The 22,196-nt window shown below is 39.1% G+C and overlaps 1 protein-coding gene and 1 long non-coding RNA gene across 2 annotated transcripts in view; both read left to right on the forward strand.

Annotated features, from left to right (window-relative positions):
* The first annotated feature begins 1,341 nt into the window (after positions 1-1,341).
* Positions 1,342-4,355, forward strand: LOC145498505 (DNA damage-regulated autophagy modulator protein 1-like). Its single transcript, XM_081478428.1, has 2 exons — positions 1,342-1,779; positions 3,894-4,355. Exons 1-2 carry the CDS (start codon positions 1,411-1,413, stop codon positions 4,353-4,355), a joined length of 831 nt encoding a protein of 276 aa, XP_081334554.1. The 5' UTR covers positions 1,342-1,410.
* A 6,554-nt stretch (positions 4,356-10,909) lies between these two features.
* Positions 10,910-22,196, forward strand: part of LOC145498763 (uncharacterized) — a 63,275-nt gene continuing 51,988 nt past the window's right edge. The window contains exon 1 of the long non-coding RNA XR_014050885.1: positions 10,910-13,014. This is a non-coding gene — a long non-coding RNA (uncharacterized LOC145498763). The remainder of the gene's footprint in view (positions 13,015-22,196) is intronic.

The following is a 22,196-nucleotide window of genomic DNA, read 5'->3' on the forward strand; positions in this document are numbered from 1 at the left end:
ATAAGGGTGTTGCGACGAAGCACTTTTGCAAATGTTCTTTAGACATTCTTCATCGGCAGATCCGGAACATTCAGTCTGCGTTGTAGACGAAAATAACACGCCGTTATTCAGCGTCGGTTGCTTGCGGGGAATAAATTTGCGTCTACCGCCACACAGACTACTTATGTTATGTAACTTGTTTTGTATTTCAGGTTTGGGCCAAGAGAAGGGAAAGATGAGCCTTTTGCAGTGATTTGCTGTCAGGACCTTATAAGCTAGGTGAGGCCACCGGACATAAACATAATTAAGGGGCTCAGCTTCAATACTTAGAGCCATGATTTTTCTGATAAACAAAGATGCTCTCAAATTTTAATGAATCGTTGAAAATGACTATTCATTAAGCTAGAACATAATCAAATAGGTTGTAGGTAATGAAATACGAACGAGCATGGCTAAGACCGGGATTTTCAAGATCACAATAATCATGATTTTGTTCGTGATTTCAAGATTTAATCTTTTAAAAATGTTTTGTTCAAAATATTATGTTTTGTGTCTCCCTGCAAGGAAAAAAGTTTTACTTTAAGTAAATAATAATCGTCCACAAAGATTTGAGATACAAATAAACTTCAGAACTCTTTAAATGTAGTACGATCCGTCAGAAGGACGTTGAATCTTTGTAAAGGGCCGAAGATGTGCATTTTTAGCGCGGCTTTCATCCAACCAGTGTTCGTATGATAATTTTTCTGACGGTTTTTGTTTTCATTGTTTAGCTTGAGGGCAGAAGATGATGTTCGATTCGCTTCTGTGTCGAAAAGAGCATCTATTATGGTAAGCTAGGACTCTTATAATTTTTACAATGTGCGTTCTACATGCATTCTTGTCAATAAGAACCATGATCATTTATTAATGCCTTCATTCAGTGCTATCGAATGCTGATAATATACAGCTAGATGCGTGCAGATAGTTGTAAATGGGTGGGTTTTTTAAACTGCCTGGAGCTCTGACAGGGTCGACGTTTAGAAATAAAGAAACCTCTATTTGGCCGGTAAATTGTTCAACAAGTTTTCAGAAGCTTTCGACTTGGTTACGTTATGTAGGTAGACTGTTCAGGATTTAGAAGCATATCTTTATTGTTTTTGTTTCAAGTGACGTTATTTGACTTTAACTTTCACACATTTTGAACTGCCCAGATGGTATAACGAGAAAGTTTCCATGGTACTTCATATGAGCCAAATCGAATGCAAATGAGAAAAATCCTTTGTTCTCCCTGCTTAGCATTCGACTCGGCTCATGTAAAGTACGGCGTCTGAACTTGGCCTTAATTAAATGATGCAACGTGTTGAGCTGTTTCAGGGGGTTCTAATGTTTGACTATGTGCAGTGATATAGACAACCAGTAACTTGCAAATCTTAGTGTGTCTACAGCGTGTAAATGGTAACTATTTCGCGTGGTCTTGGATTTCTTCCCCTTTCCTGGTCAATTCTCCTGGTTTTAGCAACGATATCTTCCTACATAATCGCGATATGTCAACAAGATGTCGAGCCAGTTCTCCCGAGTGTTAGCAAAACAGCCGCTTTTGAGCCACAAGGTTCCATCTTCAACCAGTTTCTTGATACAGTAGCATTTGTTGGACTCATGGCAGTGTTTGTGCGCTTTCTGCAAGTTGAAATGGCCTCCACAAGCGTCAAGGAAAGTAACACGGGATTAATCTATCGTTTAAGGGTGGCATCTCTAACTTTTGGAATCGGATCTATGATAGGCGTGTCTATCGCTGGGAATTTCCGCTTTCCAAGGGGAGAGGTAAGTTAAGAATGCAAGCAAAACTCAGATTCCTTTAGATTTTGTGTGCCACACCATTTCTGAGAGCATTTAATAAGGCCCGTCTACACGAGGAAGAGGGTAGCTGAGAGTCGGAGCTGTCCTCTACAAAGAAACAACATGAAATTCTCTATTTTCCAATTGCCCATAAGTCACTCTGTTTGCCCACCGAATTTTGCGTAAACTATTGTTGGGAAATGCTCTTGGGAATATGCAGACCTCCCAAGAGCATTTCGCAACAATAGTTTATGCAAAAGTTGGGGGACAAACAGAGTAAATTATGGGCAATTGGAAAATAGAGAATGACCAAGCTAAGCTCTGCATATTTTAAAGAACGCAGGCAACGACGGCAGATTTTTCGTATTTCTTTTTTTCGACTGATCGCTGGAATTACATATTCAGTCTGAGCAGGATATTAGACCGAGTTGCCTACTGAACAGATTTAGGTAGTTACGAAATTCGAAGGCAAAATACTGATCGATAAACATTTTTCTTATGCTAATTTCAGGCTCTCGATTTTTCGCGCCATTTTGATGTGGCGGTTTCCGTTATATTTACGAAGAGTTCCAGTGGAGAAAAAATAATGTCTGAGGTTTTATTAAGTGGTTACAAGATTTAGTAATGTGAAAACTACAGGGTAACGTTGGTTTTAGAAAGGCGAAGCGATCGTAGGGTAGTTTCGTGACTGATCGAGTGAGACCGTTAATTTTGTCTGTTTTTTTTTTTGCGTTTTTACTTCACATCTGATTGGTAGCTACGTATATCGATTAATCAACTTGCCCTTGTTTCCTGGAGTGTGAAGAAACACAAAACCTACAGCCCAAGGGGATGCACACAGTGGATAAAGAGGAGGGAGTGGGCGTTCTCTCAGTGCCACTGTGAGCATTCCTGGGTAGAGAGGAGGGAGTTAGCCTCCACTAACCTAGCTCCATGGGGTAGAGACGGAGAGAGTTGGGCCTCCGGAAATCGAGTCTATGGGGGCAAAAGTGTGACGAGAGGAGCACTTCGTCCCCACGGAATGCGAAGCATTCCCTCCATTGACGAGCCACAAGGAAAAAACAATGATACCAGAACAGCATGGAAGTATGAAAAGAAATAGAGTGATTGACGTTCTGCGTATTTAATGAGTAACAAGGAAAAGATACCCAGCAGAAGTTTTTTTTTAGCAAATGTGAAGAACAAAGATTTGCTGTCAGGCGAAAAATTGCACTTTTAATTTTTCATACAGATGTCTGTAAAATTTCCCGCCAATTTCGACTTGCTTTTCGACTTGCTTTTCTAGCGAGGCTGTTTCCCTCAAATGTAATCTGTTAATTCTTTTACCTAGTAATTTTAGTCTTCAATGCATTAATACTTCAAAACTGTAATTTTCCGTGATTTGTTAAACATTAGATTCTCCACTTTTTCCATACATTTACTGTAATTTTTGCCTTTCTCTCCCTTTCCCCCACCCCCCCTCCCTCCCAGGTAAGATGGCATCGGAAACCTTGGAAAAGTCGATTTCATTTTCTGCAAAGCTGCTTACTTGCTTAGTATTGGTACAGCGAGCCCAGAATCCGCCCTCATTTTGTACTGGAAATGCTGCTTGGCCTTGATTTTAACAAGAAAATGCCCTAAATACTTAACGATTTTAAAGCACTCTTTGGAAGAAAAAATACCATGTCTGTCGCAGGGACATGTAGCTCGTTTATTTTCATTTAAAGGCCAACTTTGGTTATCCGCTGTTAACTGGGGTTTGTGACTCAGCACGCCAGAAATACAATAACTCGTCGCAAAGTACATTCTTGGAATGGGAATAAACCACTGAATGATGACTGAGTGAAGTCCTGACACGTATAGACAAACTGAAGAGATCTACAGATTCCGTTATATTGTGGTCAATCATTCAACATGTTTTGCCTTTCTTCATGTAAAAGCATTAATAATTACGCTAAGACGAAAGAGAAGTGTCATTTTTGACGACACAAAACGCTGTATGAACATAAATTGTATTTTTTTAATCGTTATCTCCTTTAGGTTGTGCTTCGCGGTTAGGCCGAACATACAATCAAAAATCATCAAAAAACCGCTTTGATTTCATTTTCTCCCTCTGTTAGGAGTATGGGACACTGGGAATCGTTCATTTCACTGGAAGTTTGATAATTGGCCTTTGTGGAATTGCATACTGTTTTCTGGAATCCGCGGTCACATTTCAACTCGCCAAACTCTCAATGAACTCATGGGGAATGTTTGTCACTCGACTCCTGATAACTTGTGTCTTAACCGTCACCGGTATCATTCACGTGATCTTGAAAGTTTGGACAACCAATCACCTTTCACTACATGGAAACCCTCTTTACAAGGCTCCTTGGTTGCAGTTCAACGCTACAAATGAATTCTACCCACAACATGTCACCAGCAACTTAGGAGAGTGGCTAACATTTTTCCTGTTCGCTCTATTTTCGGTGACATTTTACAAGGAATTTCAGAAGATTTCAATCAATTTCAGTTGTTTTTCGAAGAACTCAGAACATTCTACAGACGGGAACTATTCAATTATTAACAACACAAACAATTAAGGGGTTCTCTTTTTCGGTGGATTAAAAAGTTATATTTTCATATTTAACAATTATTCCACGAGCGCGCGTTGGATATGAGTTGACTATAATCATCTCATACCCAACAAGCGCGAGTGGAATAATTGTTTTATTGAAAACGCCTCCAAAATGTAGAAAACTAAAATAAAATAGAAACTTAAAACACTCCAAAATATACGCTTGCGCTTACCATATTTGTATCATGACGGTTAAGCTAATGAAAACTCTTGAATTGCATGGTCCAATGATCCAGGTTTGAATAGTAATTAATATTATTGAAACTTAACATTAGATAGAGTTTAATTCGCAGGAAAATCCAGAGGCCTAGGTAATTTGCAGTTAGTTTTGGTTTGAGGAGCTTTCCCCCAGTCAGTATAAGTAGGTTTTCCGATTTTTCGCATCTTGCGATCACTATTATAATATTATGTATTCCTACTTAATTTAACTGTGTGTCATTTTGGCTTGTTATGAATGCTTACAACAATTTGTATTTATAGGCTATAATGCTTACTTTGGCTTGTAAGTAGCTTACAACAACTACATTTATTCATTTACAAAATGGCTGTTATGGGAAATGAATTGAAGATGGCTCGAATCTCAGTGATCGGCTTCAATTCTTTTTAACGCTTTTCCACCCTTGTGGTGAAGGGTAAATGTGAGACTTTGCGAGAAGGCGAGACTAGAGTTTTTCTCTGCGGGCCCAGACATGTTCCTTCTTCAATTGCAAGCCCGAGACTTCAAAGTGTTTTAAATGCCAGCTCGACACGTTCAGATTCTAAGACGTTCAGGCATAATTTATAAATCAAACAAACAAATCGGTACGCCGAGACTTTCTTAGCCTTGCAAAAAATTGAGACTGCGAGACGTACATCACCGCTTAAACAAGGAGACTGCGAAACCCGAAAATTTTGCGAGACCCGTGGTTTTTAGGGGCGTAGCTAGGGGAGTCCTGGGGTGCCCATGAACCCCCCTCTCCCTTGTAATCCATTTTTTTAAGCAAACAACCTAGAACCGGTGGCGAAAACGACATGGAAATCTGTTGAGTACCCTCATTTTGGCACAGTGCTACCCCCCCTCCCCTTGGGAAAATCCTGGCTACGCCCCTGGTTTTTGAAGGACCATTCGCTATCCCTTTAAGGACGACAAACTTAAAATAATTGGTCAATAGTTTGTAAGATGGATCATCCCGCGGTGATATTGCTCTCTAAGGCAATATGCAATTGCTGATAGCAAAGTTTCTAGGCCTACAAAAACATGTTGGGTAGCTGCCAAATGACAGATGGTATAACGCGGTTGGCATAACGACTACAGGAAGATGTTCCTTTTTGTTTTGCCTCGCGGAACCTGATAAACCACAGGTGATCGTTACTAATATAGCGAGAAAGTGGTATTGGAATTCTACGATAAAAATGTACGACTTTGAACTTGGTTATCCCTGCGAGGTTCAAGAACTACAAATATGTCGAGACCTGACTTAGTTAGTTAGTACACCAGTTAACCTTGCCTCACTAGCTAAAGAGCGATGAATCTTCTTATAGTACAGGTTTGTCGCAATCTTTGCCATTTTTCACGTTATCTCTTTTTTTAGGCATTCGGATTGAAAATAATAATGACTCGAATATTTCCTTTTATGTTTCAATTTTAGTAGACTATTTTACAGCATTTGTACGCTTATAAAAAGGTAAGAACGAACTTTAAGTGCCATATTAAACAGTAAATCGTTTTACAAATTATTTATAATATGGGGGATCCCTCAGAGTCGAGACCAGTGAAAATTTAAACTCAAATCTTTGCTATAATACTGACCTGCTTTAATCTGGCGCGAATATCTCAGTTATACATTTAATATTTGAATTGCAAATATGTTCCAAAACACGGGTGCACATGCTACTAATTATTCAGCAAAGTAAAGTAAAGTTAAGTAAAATCCTTTATTTAAAACACGATTATCGTTTAAGCACAACATGCTTGAGGGTCGTGAATCTAATTATCTAATTATCTAATTACCTCCTAATAATTACCTGCTGATATCTAATTACCTAACCGCCATCGAGAGTCAAAAGCTCGCCTATTGACTCTCGATAACGGCCTTCCGCTTATGTTTGAGTAAAGAAACAACGAAAGGTCTGTTACACTGAAACAGGAGACCAGGAGAGTGTTGGAAAGGCTGGTGAAAAGATCCCTGAACAGTCACCGTATCATTGGACCGAAACAAAGATAACTTCAACCAACGCGTACATGATTTGGACCAAGCACAAGGAACACGTGTTTGATGCTAAAGTAGTGAAAGAGTTTACTCGCTCCCTCGTACCTTGAATATGTTCCAGGGATTTATTTTAGTTCTTTTTACTTATGAATGTCATTTCATAATTATTAGACTTGTTGATATTTGTCGTTTTATATATCTTACCGAATTCGCAAAAACATGCCCGCATTGACTCAAAGACAGTCCCAGCGGCCAGAAGTCCTCTGACCACTCCTCTGGCTAGGAGATTGGCCCCTCACGCATGCAAGTGGCATGAACCACTCCAGCAGGGTGCCATGTCAACGCAGAAGCCTCAAACAAGGTCAAACAACTGAGTAAAATACCCCGAAAGACAGTCAATATCAAGCTTATTTAATACTGAAAACTCAAGGTCTAGCTAGTTGGGGGTGTCAGTACAAGACACCCTCCCCTCTCCCCTGCTATCCGCCAGCAAGCCACCAGCAGATAGGCCAGTCCCTGGGGTATGTGCCCAGCCTGGCCTTGACGAAGCCCTCCCGAGGTTTAAGGTCGCTGGCTCAGCCTGGAGTCGGGCTTCCGAATCCAAGCGAAAACCTGGCGGGCATGTTTTTGCGAATTCGCTCAGATATACGTTTTACTTGATGTGTGTGTTTTAAAACTATTGTTGAAGCGGGCCAGACTGTTCTCGCCCTGTTGTACTTGTTAGCTACTTGTTTGAAGTTTTCTTGGCTGTGTTTCAGTTTGGCTGAGTTATGTTGCCGAGCACTACTGAATATGTTTTCGTTCTTTAATTCATTTAAATCTTATGTTGTTCTCCACTGCCTATAATCAGGCAGGAGTACCCGTCGGATCCGCTCCGCAAAATATCCGCTCTGCAGACTAAAGTTGAGCTGGCTGGGAATTTTAGCATTAAACAGAATCTTGCTGAGAATTTAGCTTATTGCGAGCTAGCTAGGGACCGTTCATTTTTTATGAGGGAGGGGGGGCTGGTGGGATTTGGGAAGCACCATTTTAAAATCGCATGACCCCCCCTCAGCTTACCAATTTTTTCACATGGCCCCCCCTTATAGCGGTCATTTTTTGGGATGACCCCCCCCCTCAAAAAAAAAATTGAACAAACAATATTTAGATTTCAACTTTTTTAATATTTCTCTATTATCCCCCTACTTCACGTTATTGTGCTCACTATGAAGACAATATTTACAATCTCTATACGACAGAGAGCTGTTGTTTAAAAAACAAATCAAAAGAAAGAGAAGTCAATTTCGGATCTCCTAGTTATGGCTCGCCCTGAGCGTGTGGCATTTGGCCTCTCATTGGCATCTTCCTCATCTGAATTGATGAACGCAAGAATGACGTCACTTGAGTCATCTTCTCCCCCAGAGTCAATGGCATCACTGTCATACTCATCATTGTCACTTTCATCCGTTTCACTGCTGTCAGCACTTGCCCTGTTGTCATTTTGTGTCAATGTCCTGGCATTTCTCAGTGTTGGTTGGCCAGCTCTGAGAGGACTCTTCTGCTGCAAGCATGATTGTCTTACAATTGCCTTTACTTTCTCACTCTTGCTGCTTTTCAAATGCTGCTTCAGCCCGTGGTGGTTTGAGTACTTGTTCAGTTCTGGAACACGTAGCTTTTTAAGCTTGGTTAGATCTTCGCACAACTCAGTCCAAGGATAATCCTCCTCCCTACTTAAATTTGCCTTTTCTTCTGCTCTCTTTTTCCTTTTAAATTCCAGCACTTCGAGATGCTGAAGATAATCCACCACAAACTTCGATTTGACAATAAACTTATCTGCAAATAGAGCAACGCTCTCTGGGTCAGATAAAACCAGCCTGCCACTTCCATGCTCTTTCTTCTTTATATTGTTAATCCAGTCGGGGAAAGAGCGCATTACTACATGAGCATCATGAAAGAGGCTCATTTCAAAATGTGCAATAATGGCGAAAGCGACGAGTCGTTTAAGAAAAGGTTTACAGCTGAACGATCCAGGCAGTTTGACATCTTACATGCAAAAGAAGCAACTTTTCTAGGTGCGGATGGCTGTTCAGAAAGGGCGAGTGAGTTTTCCATGCAAGGGTACCAGTTGAAGCCCAGTGATGGAAGAAAACTGAACTTCTCCATCAAAGAGCACAGAGCAATGGTGGAAAAGTTGAATGTCATATTGAAAGATGTAAAGGAACACGATTCCACACTCTTTCAGTCCAATGGGCTTGCTTTAAAGCAGGGCGAAGAATTTGCCCACAATTTTAATGTAAAACAGATTAAATGTACAGAAGCTAAGTTGACGAAGGTCACGCAGGACATGGAAGCACTAGAAAATAAGGAGAGCAATTATAACAGCATATTCAAAGGCATACTCAAACAGCACATCAACAAAAGGAGAAGGGAAAAAGAAAACCGTAGAAAGTCAAATGAAAGAAAGAGGAAGCGGACTGAAAACAACGTCCAACGAGTTTATGGAATCTGTGTTGGAAACCCGCTAGGAAATGATCTTCCACAATGCCTTGTGTACCCTCCTAGAACGGCCGTCCCGGAAGTGTCTTAAAGTTGAGGATGTTGCCACGTCGATATTTAGAAGAGATGGGCCATACATAGCACAGCTCTTGGAAGGGAATTATTTCACCAATCCTGCAAGAAGCAGAATCACCACCAACCTTGAGCGGGAAGTCAGAGATTATGTTTACACCTTCATGTACCCTGAAGAGTACACTCTGGCGGAAAGCATTGCTGCTTCTTACAGCATTGGTGAAAGAGACTCCCATAGCAGCACAAGCGGCGACGAAGAACTCGACGACAGCGGAGATGAAGATGAGTGCCAGTGAAAGTTGCATTCGAAAATAACAGTGTTAAATACTTCTTTTCAGTAGCTACAAATGCTTTTTGTCACCAAACGTTTTTTTAAAGCAGAAGGAAAGTTTGTAATAAATTTATATCCTGCCTTCTGTGTTTATTCTATAGCAATTTTTTTGATATTCAAACATTATGCCATTTTAAAGTTTTACTAAAATATTTGACGTGACCCCCCCTTTTTCCCTTATTTTTTTGGGATGGCCCCCCTTCGAAAGCCATTTTTTTTCGCATGGCCCCCCCCCAAATCCCACCAGCCCCCCCTACCTTATAAAAAATGAACGGTCCCCTAGGTGGAAAATTTTTTTTGGTGTTCAAATAGCTTACATTGTGGTTTTACTAATCAGTTCTGGCTGGAAATTACATTCCGGACGCGACCACTGACTGAAGTGTGTCACTTGACACTCTGTGACTGCTTGACCTTTTGTTTGAAAACATGCTTACAATATAATGTTAGTTTTTTATTAAAGTTTTATTTACCAGCAAACAATAGAAGTCTGTTCTGCTGTCATTTATAGTGTGAAATTAGATCGGTTTCTTTTCCCTTGACGCTCCTTTTTCCCACGTTCAGTTGCATGTTTCACCACCGTTGATCCGGTCGCGGAAAATCATCGTCTGTTCTGCTTTCATGTTCTACCTTGAGACAACTGGTTATCTGGTGATGACGTTTGTTGGTTCGTGCAGTCTTTTCACATTTTTGCCTGAGGCCCGGTGAGACTCGGGTAACCTCGTAATAAACGGTCGGTTTCAAGCGTGATCAGATTTTGCCGACCAGTTGTTTGAGGGTTTGGCAGCCAGAGAACTCTGAGGACTCCACTGATAAATTCAAAGGTTCAGCTAAGAACTACTTTGGAGCTGAACTAGCTGAATCAGCCTATATATTTAATATTCAGTGATAATGTTTAAGCAATGTGTGCGGGAAAAGCCGGCGCAGGTTTTCAAACTGTATTCGCCACTGTATTGTATTTCAAACCCAACGGAAAGTGCAGCTTCAGTGAAGACAGTGAAAGCAAGAAAAGGCCTGATATGTCTCAGAACTTGGAAGGGTTTTCGAAATTGTCAGTGCATTCATCCACAGTGATCCTACTTCCAAGTGTAATTTCAATTCTGTAATTTTAACGACCAGTAAAATCCGATCCCGGTGCTGCAGTCGATGATGACCGCTTTTTAACGCGTCGAACGTTAAAACATGAGCTATTGAAACACATTTGCCGCGTCTTGGACAACTGACGAGATATTGAAATGAGTATTTTTTTCCGGTGTAAGAAAGTATTGTTTCCATCGGTTTCTTTACTGAAGTCCGATCGTGTTCTTTATATAACTGAAGGCTGATTACCTATTGCTGCCTTTTGGTATCGCCGAAAATTTGTCCTGAAAGAGCTGTTGACCAACACACCTGATTGATCTAGTTCAATGCTAATTGTACTGTACTTTGGGATTTGAAAGGGAATACAAAGGCTTGCCATGTCAAAGGTGAGAAAAGACCAGAAGGCAGTCATGTCATTCCAGATTTCGTTCTTTCGGTGTCGAAAGCGCCAGGAGAATAATGTGTAATTTAATTTCTTATGCGTTCCCATTTGTTAACGCGCGTGTTTTTCGCACATTCAGTTTCTGTTAGAGAACAAGTTATTTTGCATGCCTGCGTTGTTACCGGAAATGGAGACATTTCGCCTTTATTGTCCTTCTTTTTATGATGGCACAGACAGTGATTTTGTGGTGGAACAATCATCGCGCGGCTCAGTTCATGTAGCTTAGGCAAAGCGCGAAACATGGCACGCGAAAAAATAGGGGAGGGGCGTGGCACCAGTTCACACCATTCACTGAATTCACGCTTCTGGGTTATAGTTTGATGACGAAATGAGCGGTAAAAAATTATTCCACAATTATTTTTCTTAAACAGTTAAATCCTTGCTTCTTTGACTTGCCCCAGGGAATGTAATTTTCAGCAATGTAACATCAGTTAAAATCTAAGACATTTCATTTAATTCTCTCATGAATGAGCTATTTTTGTGAACATAGTTCTTGATCTAGATCTTACATTGAGGGGCCCGATAGTATCACCAGTTTTGTATATTATTATGTGTCCGTGGCTGTATGCGTATTTGGATGCATGTGTGTGTGTGTGGATGGGGGGAGGATGCCGATATAAGAGGGATTGTGCAGTATGTTACATTTTCTAGAACATATCATTTTTCAGGTGTAAAATTAACTGCGTGAACTATAAGAAGCACAGCTAAAGATGCTGCAAACGTTACCCGATGTCATGGACTGGTACCCGAGAAAAGATGAGCAAATTTGTTGATGAAATCACGAGATTAACTTTGTGAATCTTTTATGCTGATCGTCCAGTGTATATTTATGACATTACAGTGATCTGATTGATACATTTTGTTAACGAGTTAACGAGTAATGATGCTGTTAATAGCAATACTTTTACTGTGAACGGCCTTTAACATTCCAACAATGCCGGGGTCTTTGCTGCGAAACTTTGCACTTAACTGTGTGAAACTTTTACGGTGAACGGCCTGTAACATCCCAACAATGCCGGGGTCTTTGCTGCGAATGTTTGCACTTAACTGTGTGAAACTTTTACGGTGAACGGCCTGTAACATCCCAACAATGCCGGGGTCTTTGCTGCGAAACTTTGCACTTAACTGTGTGAAACTTTTACGGTGAACGGCCTATAACATCCCAACAATGCTGGGGTCTTTGCTGCGAAACTTTGCACTTAACTGTGTGAAACTTTTACGGTGAACGGCTTTGAACATCCCTTCAATGGGTATTTATGAAATTTTTACGGTTAACTACCTCTAGGAATGTGAGTGTCTTTGGTTGTTTAGCTTTCAAGTTAAATTAATTTGTGAAAGTTGTGTTGACAGTGCTTTGCAGTCTTGGGTAAGGCATGGATCAGTGACATGGACTGAGATGAATCACCAACATTCAAGGTATGCATTATCAAGATTTTTTTTACTCGTTTTATGATAAAGATTCTAATGTGGTTTATACACTTTTATCTCGCAATTCCAGAGTGGGAAGCTCATAGAAGACAGTTGTCCAAAGAAAAAGAAAAACACGTTTTTCAATACTTTTGAGGTAAACATGGTGTTACTAATCAGCACTAAACCAGCTCCCTTTGGTTGTTTTAAGGAGCTGGCATAACCCTTTATTTTTCAAAAAAATCATTAGAAATAATTTTAAACTACTAAATCGGGGTAAACACATAAAGTGTGTTGCTGATGTTGAAATTACAATCATTATTGGGCTAGCAATGTAGAAGTAAGGCTGATATGTAGTAGTAAAGGACTTCAATATTATTTTTTGTTCATTTCCCTTACAGCGTTATATAAAAGTAATTTTGCAACAGGCATTTCTTTGGTGAAAGCAAGTTTGATCTGAATGTCTAGAAGGATTAGAGGGATCTTATTTTAAACATAAGTGTGAACCGTTTTAGATGTCAGAACGTAAAGTGCCAAACTGTCACACGTATGCTGAACCTGGAAGGCATCTGAAGTATCGGAAAACAACGTGCTGGGAGACACCTTGTCCGATCCGCTTAAGACATAAATGGTAAGTTGTATTGTTTTTAAGTGATAACATAATCATAGTGTAGATTTTGCTCATAGCGGCAAAAATAACCACATATTGCTAATTTATCTCTAATAATAGTCAACAGACAATAGGCTGTTGAATAAAGGTCCTAAACAATGCGTTTGTTTTTAATCTAGGTCAAAACGCTGGCCAGAACATTTTTTCGCCAATAATTGCCTTGCTGGCATTTACAATGTTACCCTTTACTGCTGGCTGGCTACTTGGCTAATTGCCATTTTTCTAGCTCGGTATTCAAAATTTTCATTATCTCTGGCTGGGAGTTTTATGAAATAAAGTCGATCTTGCTAGCAGTGAAGAGCGGATATTTTTTCCCAGGAAAGTTAATTATTAATGGTAATTGACGTGGGAGCACAGAATCAGTGCTTGGGAAGTCACATATTAAATTTCCAGTTAAAGTGTCGTTGGGTACTCCTGATCAGGTTAACAACTCGGTTAAAACTTCCGTGAAGGCAAGAAGACTACTACGATGTCTCCCTTGCAGAACAATGTAAAATACTCAAATTTATTTTCTGGTAGAAAAATATAAAATTATCTTCATAAATAACTGTAAGCCTTTAGGGTCACCAAGGTTAAGTGAAATAAGGGTGTTGCGACGAAGCTCTTGAAACTTAAATTTGCAAATGTTCTTTAGACATTCTTCATCGGCAGATCGGGAACTTCAGGGTGCGTTGTAGACGAAAATAACACGCCGGTATTCAGCGTCGGTTACATGCGGGGAATAAATTTGCGTCTACCGCCACACAGACTACTTATGTTATGTAACTTGTTTTGCATTTCAGGCTTGGGCCAAGAGAGACCAGGCTTTTGGCTCATCTTGGGCCAAGATGAGCCTTTTGCAGTGATTTGCTGTCAGGACCTCACAAGCTAGGTGAGGCCACCGGAGATAAACATAATTAAGGGGCTCAAGCTTCAATACTTAGACCCATGACTTTTCTGATAAACAAAGTTGCTCTCAAATTTTAATGAATCGTTAAAAATGACTATTCATTAAGCTAGAACATAATCAAATAGGTTGTAGGTAATGAAATACGAACGAGCATGGCTAAGACCGGGATTTTCAAGATCACAAAAATCATGATCTTGTTGGTGATTTCAGGATTTAATCTTTTAAAAATATTTTGTTCAAAATATTATGTTTTGTGTCTCCCTTCAAGGAAAATGTTTACTTTAAGTAAATTATAATAGTCCGCAAAGATTTGAGATAAAAATAAACTACAGAACTCTTTTAATGCCGTACCAATCCGTCAGAACGACGTTGAATCTTTGTAAAGAGCCGAAGATGTGTAGTTTTAGCGCGGCTTTTGTCGAACCAGTGTTCGTATGATAATTTTTCAGACGGTTTTTGTTTTCATTGTTTAGCTTGAGGGCAGAAGATGATGTTCGATTCGCTTCTGTGTCGAAAAAGGCATCTATTATGGTAAGCTAGACTCTTATAATCAAAGCCCTCTTTTCTGTTACAATGTGCGTTCTCACAGTGACATGCATTCTTGTCAATGAGAACCATCATCATTTATTAATGCCTTCATTCAGTGCTATCTAATGCTGATAATATACAGCTAGATGCGTGCAGATAGTTGTAAATGGGTGGGTTTTTTAAACTGCCTGGTGCTCTGACAGGGTCGACGTTTAGAAATAAAGAAACCTCTATTTGGCCGGTAAATTGTTCAACAAGTTTTCAGAAGCTTTCGACTTGGTTACGTTATGTAGGTAGACTGTTCAGGATTTCACTTTCACCAAGAACTTCTAAATTGCAGGAGAAATTCTTTCTGACCAGGAAATGTTCGCGAAAGAACGAATTCAGTTACAATGTCACGATTCAGTTTTCACCACTGAGAAGGAATCCCCTCTTCTAAACAATTTCTATTACAAGCTGCTATCGCCGAGGGCTCAACTCTGAATAATTTATATCTCATTGGTAAGGGGGCTTATAATGGGAAGAATTTTAGCAATTGAGATTCGCGGAGTATATGAAAGAGGGAGCTTTTCAAACGAATTTTATTGTATGAAAATTTCATAGCACAGTCTCGAGAGGATTTGGGAAAATCAGCCTTGATCAAATGCGGTGCGATGTTGTTTTCAGCGCCATGGTTTCCTATGTTGTTCAGTATGAATTTAGTAAAAAATGCAAATGCAATTTTGAAGGTTGAATGCGTTGTACATACCAAGAAGATGTAAATTACAGACCGAAAATGTCGAGCGAAGAGCACTTCATAAAAGAATTGAATGCGGAAATTTTGGATGGAGATTCCGCGAAATTTTTACAAAATATTCACAGAAAGTCCGGGCCATTGTCAGAAATGGATATGCGGTGACGTCATGAGAAATGGCAATGTGGCCGCCAAAGCTAGGCACACTATACAAAGTCCCTTCCGAGCTCTTTTCGGGGCTTAAAGCAGCCTTTTCCCACAAGGCTTTGCACACAGTACAATATAACAATGAAGTTTTAGTTGAGTGTGGAAAAAATGGCGGCTAGCGAAGCGTCTTCGAGTTTCGAGGAAAAAACCTCACTGTTTTGTGCTATTTTTGCTCTGGTTTTTACACGACAAGACTCCAAATAGATGGAAAAATCAGCTACGTTGCAATTTTTTTCCTCTTTGAAAAAAATATGTCGTTAATGTCTATAAAATTTGCTTTCATTTGGTGGTATTTTTGTATTGGTCCACGACTGCGTCGCTTGGTCCAAGGTTTTTAAAGATGAAATATTGTAGTTTCGCCACATGCGTCTGTTATTAACCGATCGCGCTGACCATGCAGTGGACCCGATTTCAAGCTGTGTTTACTTTATTCCCCGACAGGCAATGGAAAAGCACCACGATTTCCTCAAGAAACACTGTAGATAAGATATAAGGCCTCTTTAGAAAGAGGCTTTTCTACCAAATCCGCGAAGTTGTCGGCAAAACCGTCGGAAGAGTTCAATATTTCTTGAACAAGACATTTGTGGAGGAAATTGAAAGCGGGACTGTTGAGAAGATTGAAGGGTAAGTGTATTTCACTATTACATTGTACATAAGCTTATAAACAATAACAGGCAGAAAGAGTCTGTAAATTGCTTAAGCTCTGTTTCACCTGGGTTTCCAAACTCGCGCTGCACAGCTGACGTAAGGTTTCGCCTACAGAGATGTGAAAAACTTGCCTGGTGCTTTTGTGGGCACAGACACTGTGGTCGTGATTTGTAATTGGGGTTTGATTGACATCTTTTTTTTTTTTGAAAAGAAAAAAACCTGTATTAGCCTTGGCTAAGAAATGAACTATTCCTTTGATTGATCCAAACTGCAGATTCAACTAGAGATCAGCAGCCTTCTCCTACCCTTACCTTGCCTATCAACCTAAGTAACAAATGCAATTCCACAAACTTAAAAGAAAACCAATACCCAATGCTATCCTCCTCCCTCCATAAAGCCAAAAAGAATACAAAAAAAATATCCTCCACCCCTAAAAATAATCCACAAGTTTGCTTGAAGGTAATTCTGCATGCTGAAAAACAAGTAATGAGTTGTGATGCATGGATAAAGGAAAAATAGGGGTATTATTTATATTGTGTATATTTTTTTCATGTCTATTTTTTTAAGTCATGCACAGGAGGAATTCAGGTATATCAATATTAATTGTTACATTTTCTTTTAAGAATAATAACCGGAGAGCCAAAGGCGTCAATGAAACCCACTGCTACACAGAAATGGGTGAAAAATAAAAGAGCAGGAGGTGGTGCAGTCATTCCTTGCAACTGGCTATTGCATGTTGCGAAAGGAGGAGAAAGCTTCAAAAAAGTGACCAAAATAAGAAATGCTATTAGGTCAATAGGATCTTCCACTGATGGTTTTCAAGACATGGAAATAAGAGTACGAGTAAAATTCACTTTTGATACATGTAGCTGTGGTAAGGTACAACAAAACTTGGCTGAAAATTTGAATATAATTCGATACTTCCTTATTTTGAACAAAAACACAGCCACAAAAAGTCCCCTTTAAATACAGATCTATCAATTCTAGATTTATCATTATGGATAAAAATAAAAGATAAGAAAGTGAACCTTGCTTCTTGTTAATAAAGGGCTCTTTGTGAAAATTTACTCCCAGAAAGTTGGATATGGTTGGGGGTCATGTGAAGGATCTGGCATGTACTGGCCTAGTACCTGCTTTGAGAAAATTATGGTATCTTCCCCTATGATATTCCAAAAATTCAGTGTAGTATGATGACATCATGTAAAATAATACTGACTGAATTTCACTTTTGATGGCTATAAGTGTGGATTAACTATATTGGTCACTAACTTCACAATCATTTATGTCTTGCAGGTTATGACAAGAAAGCAATAAAAGAGGAAAATGAAGTTTTAATATGGTGAAAATGCCATAATCAAATGACTAATAAATGCTTATAGTGAAGTAGCTTTTGAATAAAAAAAAAACTGAAAATGCTTTTAGTGAATTAGTAGCTGTTTAATAACCTTGCTTGTACACAGAACACAAATCCTGTGACAATTTTGGTGTGCAGAAGAAGGAAGTGTCTGAGGCAGCAGCAAAGAGAGATATCTAAAATGGGGTAGTGAAATTATAATAGTGTAGTGGCATACAATATTTTTAAACCTGGATAAAAGTAAACATTCACTTTTATTACCTATTTTTCCAATGCACAAGGAATTCATACAATCTGAATAAAATATTGGAACTTTTGCTTAAGGACACTGGTAGCATCTTCTTCTAAAACTCACTGAAAAACTTCCATATATGATATGACACATGGAAAGGATGAAATAAACTTCCCGTTTTAAAACAATTCTAACCTGTTCTACATTGAATCACAAAAAGTTGAGATTGTTGAGATTCACTGCCCCAGAGCACATGTTGCAAAAGGGTCAAGATTTAAGAAAAGAAATGAATAGAAAATTCACAAAAATCCACATTACTGCAACTGTCTTCATTACCTGATAGAGATGATATAAAATCAATATTTCAGCTGGATTACCTTTCATATTGCAACAGCAAACAGTTTAGCTTAAATTAAAAGTGGTGATCAGCGCTGTCGAGGCCAAAATCAGCCTTTGTTGATCTTCGGCAGTCCTGGGTTGTGGAACGATACCTCGTTCAAAGTAAGTCGCATTAGTACAGTTTATCTTAATTTTATCGAAACTAAGCTTTTATACGATAGGAGAAAATTGGTTCGAATCGGGAGTAAAATTAATTACACGAATAAAGCGAATCCAAGTAAAACGCCTACTAGTTCGAATTATTCGCAGGTTCCAGAGATCGCGAGATTAATAGATGGGGAGGATTCCACCGTATTATTGTTGTAGTTTGTTATGCGACGTCCCGGCCGACATAGATTTCTTTTCGCTCGCCATTCCTCTCGGTCTTAGTCCCTTTCGCGGTCCAGACAATGTTTTGGTTTTGCCTGAGCCAATCAGAGTACAGGAAATTATATATCCATTTCTGGTAATGGCCCGGACAGCATATCGTTATTGTTCTTTGTTGAAGCGACCTTTGGGGAAATTAGCCGATCACTTCAACACTCTTTGTTTGGTTGCTTCTCTTTTTAGTTCCACCATTGATGACTTCGGTACAATACTCACAACGTTCTCTTACTGCTACTCTTGACTGGTTACAGCAATTACTAAAACTACGAGGAGCAAACTTGTCACGTTCCTTTTAAAGGGACAACCACGTCATCCATCAAATCAATGTCAAACTGTCAATTAGGCTAACGTAATGTCATGCGCAGTTCGAATAAGGTTCTATTGCGACTGCGCACCAAGCTACTTAGCATATTTTCCTTCGAGGTTATCGAGGCTGACTAAAACATTTTTTAGGCCTTGATTTTAACCGACTATTCTTAACCCTTTGAATACCAACTACGCATATATGCGTAATTTATGGTCGTGCTCTTTGTACCACTTGTGACGTCATCAATTTAAATGTCATCAGATATTCTTGATAAGCAGATAGTAGTGCTAGGCTAGCCCTTTCCGCACAATGGTCAGGTTTAGATATCGACGACATTCCGACGTCGCAAATTGAAAAACAACGTTATCAATTTTGGTGCAAAAACGGTGGTAAAATGGTCCACAACGCCTATGATTGATCAAGGTCCATTTCTAGGCTTCGCCCGTAATTAACATCCAACTTTTCACTGCAGCCAGAAAGAACATACAATGCAAAAGGTAGCCAGTGTGAAAGGGCCGAGAAAAACAGAAAGGAAAGAGCCAACAAACGAAATTGAGAACGGTTAATGACAAAAAAAAAAAATTGGCTTATGCGCATGCCCGGACTTGAAGTTTTGCTCAATTTTGTACCTAATCCTCGAAAAATCTCTCCTTTTAGTAAAAAAAAAGCTTTCTTTTTTAGCAAAACTTAGGCTTATTTAGCGTCATGGCAGCTAAAAAACCTGACTAAACGCTTAAAAACGGTATTTTTTGGCGAAAGTTTGGTATTCTAAGGGTTAAGTGGTTGACCTAAATAAGGTAACGTGAGCAATATAAAAGTTACAATCTTCGTTCTTACCGATTAAAAGTTTAGGATAACACTAAGTTAAAAGATAAAAGTTGTTGTTAAATTTTTCATACAACATAAGTATTACAAGGAATGGGTTTCCAAACTCCCAGCTTCGTGGGCGGGATTTCCAGTTAAAACTATTCATCTCGTTAACTGGACGTGCTCTTGGTACAAACATCCTCTAACGAGGTGCCGCTGCTATTGTAAGGAATCTCTTCTTTATTTGGGTCGAAGTGCGAACTAGGAATAAATTACTTAAACATCGCTATCAAACTCCTTGAAAAGGTCAGTAAAAAGGCCAAGGTTTGACTGAAAAATTGGACAGGAGACTAAAAATAAGTTAAGGAATCTAACGCGACTAATTCCAAAAAGAGCGCTTCCAAAATCTAGATTTCAATTTTTATTTCTTTTTCTCGATCGACACCAGTGAGTAAACAAACGAATTGCTGGACAACGCAGCTGAACCGAAAACATGTAGTGCAGTAACGGTGCTCGCAGAACATGAATGTACCAAGGCATCCTACAAAGAATCGGCTAACAAATTATTCAAGTAGATACTACATTCAAAATAGTGAGATTACATGGCACTATTTCCAGTGTAACAACAGTCAAGTAATTTACACATATTTCGCGGAAGAACTAGTTCCTAGGAAACGCAGCACCTGCGTACACGTCAACAACGATAAGAAAGGCAACATGTTTTAAACATCTAAAATATTCCAATATTATATTTCAAATTACCCAACACCTATTTCTTAAAACATTATCATTAACTTTTTACCCATTATTACAACGAAAAACTATGGTTGTGAATTTATATCTTGCTTGCATTTTTTTTTTTTACATCTTGTTTCAAGTGACGTGATTCGACTGTAATTTTCACGCATTTTGAACTGGCCAGATAATATAACGATAAAGTTGCCGTGGCACTTGATTTTAAACGATACAGCGTGTTGAGCTGTTTCAGGGAGTTCTGAATGTTTGACTATGTGCAGTGATATAGACAACCAGTAACTTGCAAATCTTAGTGTGTCTACAGCGTGTAAATGGTAGCTCTTCGCGAAACCTTGGATAAAAGTTGTTGTTAAATATTTCATACAACATAAGTGTTACAAGGAATGGGTTTCCAAACTCCCAGCTTCGTGGGCGGGATTTCCAGTTAAAACTAGCCGTCTCGTTAGCCGGACGTGCTCTTGGTACAAACATCCTCTAACGAGGTACCGCTGCTATTGTAAGGAATCTTTTCTTTATTTGGGTCGAAGTGCGAACTAGGAATAAATTACTTAAACATCGCTATCAAACTCCTTGAAAAGGTCAGTAAAAAGACCAAGGTTTGACTGAAAAATTGGACAGGAGACTAAAAATAAGTTAAGGAGTGTAACGCGACTAATTCCAAAAAGAGCGCTTCCAAAATCTAGATTTCAATTTTTATTTCTTTTTCTCGATCGACACCAGTGAGTAAACAAACGAATTGCTGGACAACGCAGCTGAACCGAAAACATGTAGTGCAGTAACGGTGCTCGCAGAACATGAATGTACCAAGGCATCCTACAAAGAATCGGCTAACAAATTATTCAAGTAGATACTACATTCAAAATAGTGAGATTACATGGCACTATTTCCAGTGTAACAACAGTCAAGTAATTTACACATATTTCGCGGAAGAACTAGTTCCTAGGAAACGCAGCACCTGCGTACACGTCAACAACGATAAGAAAGGCAACATGTTTTAAACATCTAAAATATTCCAATATTATATTTCAAATTACCCAACACCTATTTCTTAAAACATTATCATTAACTTTTTACCCATTATTACAACGAAAAACTATGGTTGTGAATTTATATCTTGCTTGCATTTTTTTTTTTTACATCTTGTTTCAAGTGACGTGATTCGACTGTAATTTTCACGCATTTTGAACTGGCCAGATAATATAACGATAAAGTTGCCGTGGCACTTGATTTTAAACGATACAGCGTGTTGAGCTGTTTCAGGGAGTTCTGAATGTTTGACTATGTGCAGTGATATAGACAACCAGTAACTTGCAAATCTTAGTGTGTCTACAGCGTGTAAATGGTAGCTCTTCGCGAAACCTTGGATAAAAGTTGTTGTTAAATATTTCATACAACATAAGTGTTACAAGGAATGGGTTTCCAAACTCCCAGCTTCGTGGGCGGGATTTCCAGTTAAAACTAGCCGTCTCGTTAGCCGGACGTGCTCTTGGTACAAACATCCTCTAACGAGGTACCGCTGCTATTGTAAGGAATCTTTTCTTTATTTGGGTCGAAGTGCGAACTAGGAATAAATTACTTAAACATCGCTATCAAACTCCTTGAAAAGGTCAGTAAAAAGACCAAGGTTTGACTGAAAAATTGGACAGGAGACTAAAAATAAGTTAAGGAGTGTAACGCGACTAATTCCAAAAAGAGCGCTTCCAAAATCTAGATTTCAATTTTTATTTCTTTTTCTCGATCGACACCAGTGAGTAAACAAACGAATTGCTGGACAACGCAGCTGAACCGAAAACATGTAGTGCAGTAACGGTGCTCGCAGAACATGAATGTACCAAGGCATCCTACAAAGAATCGGCTAACAAATTATTCAAGTAGATACTACATTCAAAATAGTGAGATTACATGGCACTATTTCCA

The sequence above is a fragment of the Orbicella franksi genome, chromosome 9 (genome assembly GCF_964199315.1).
Source record: "Orbicella franksi chromosome 9, jaOrbFran1.1, whole genome shotgun sequence".
Taxonomy (NCBI): Eukaryota; Metazoa; Cnidaria; class Anthozoa; order Scleractinia; family Merulinidae; genus Orbicella; species Orbicella franksi.

What these genes read in the sequence shown, in the direction of transcription:
- LOC145498505 (XM_081478428.1), top strand. Translation starts at nt 1,411, where the DNA reads ATGGTAACTATTTCGCGTGGTCTTGGATTTCTTCCCCTTTCCTGGTCA. An exon ending in TCCGCTTTCCAAGGGGAGAG is followed by an intron (nt 1,780 to 3,893) that starts GTAAGTTAAGAA and finishes TCCCTCTGTTAG; the next exon opens with GAGTATGGGACACTGGGAAT.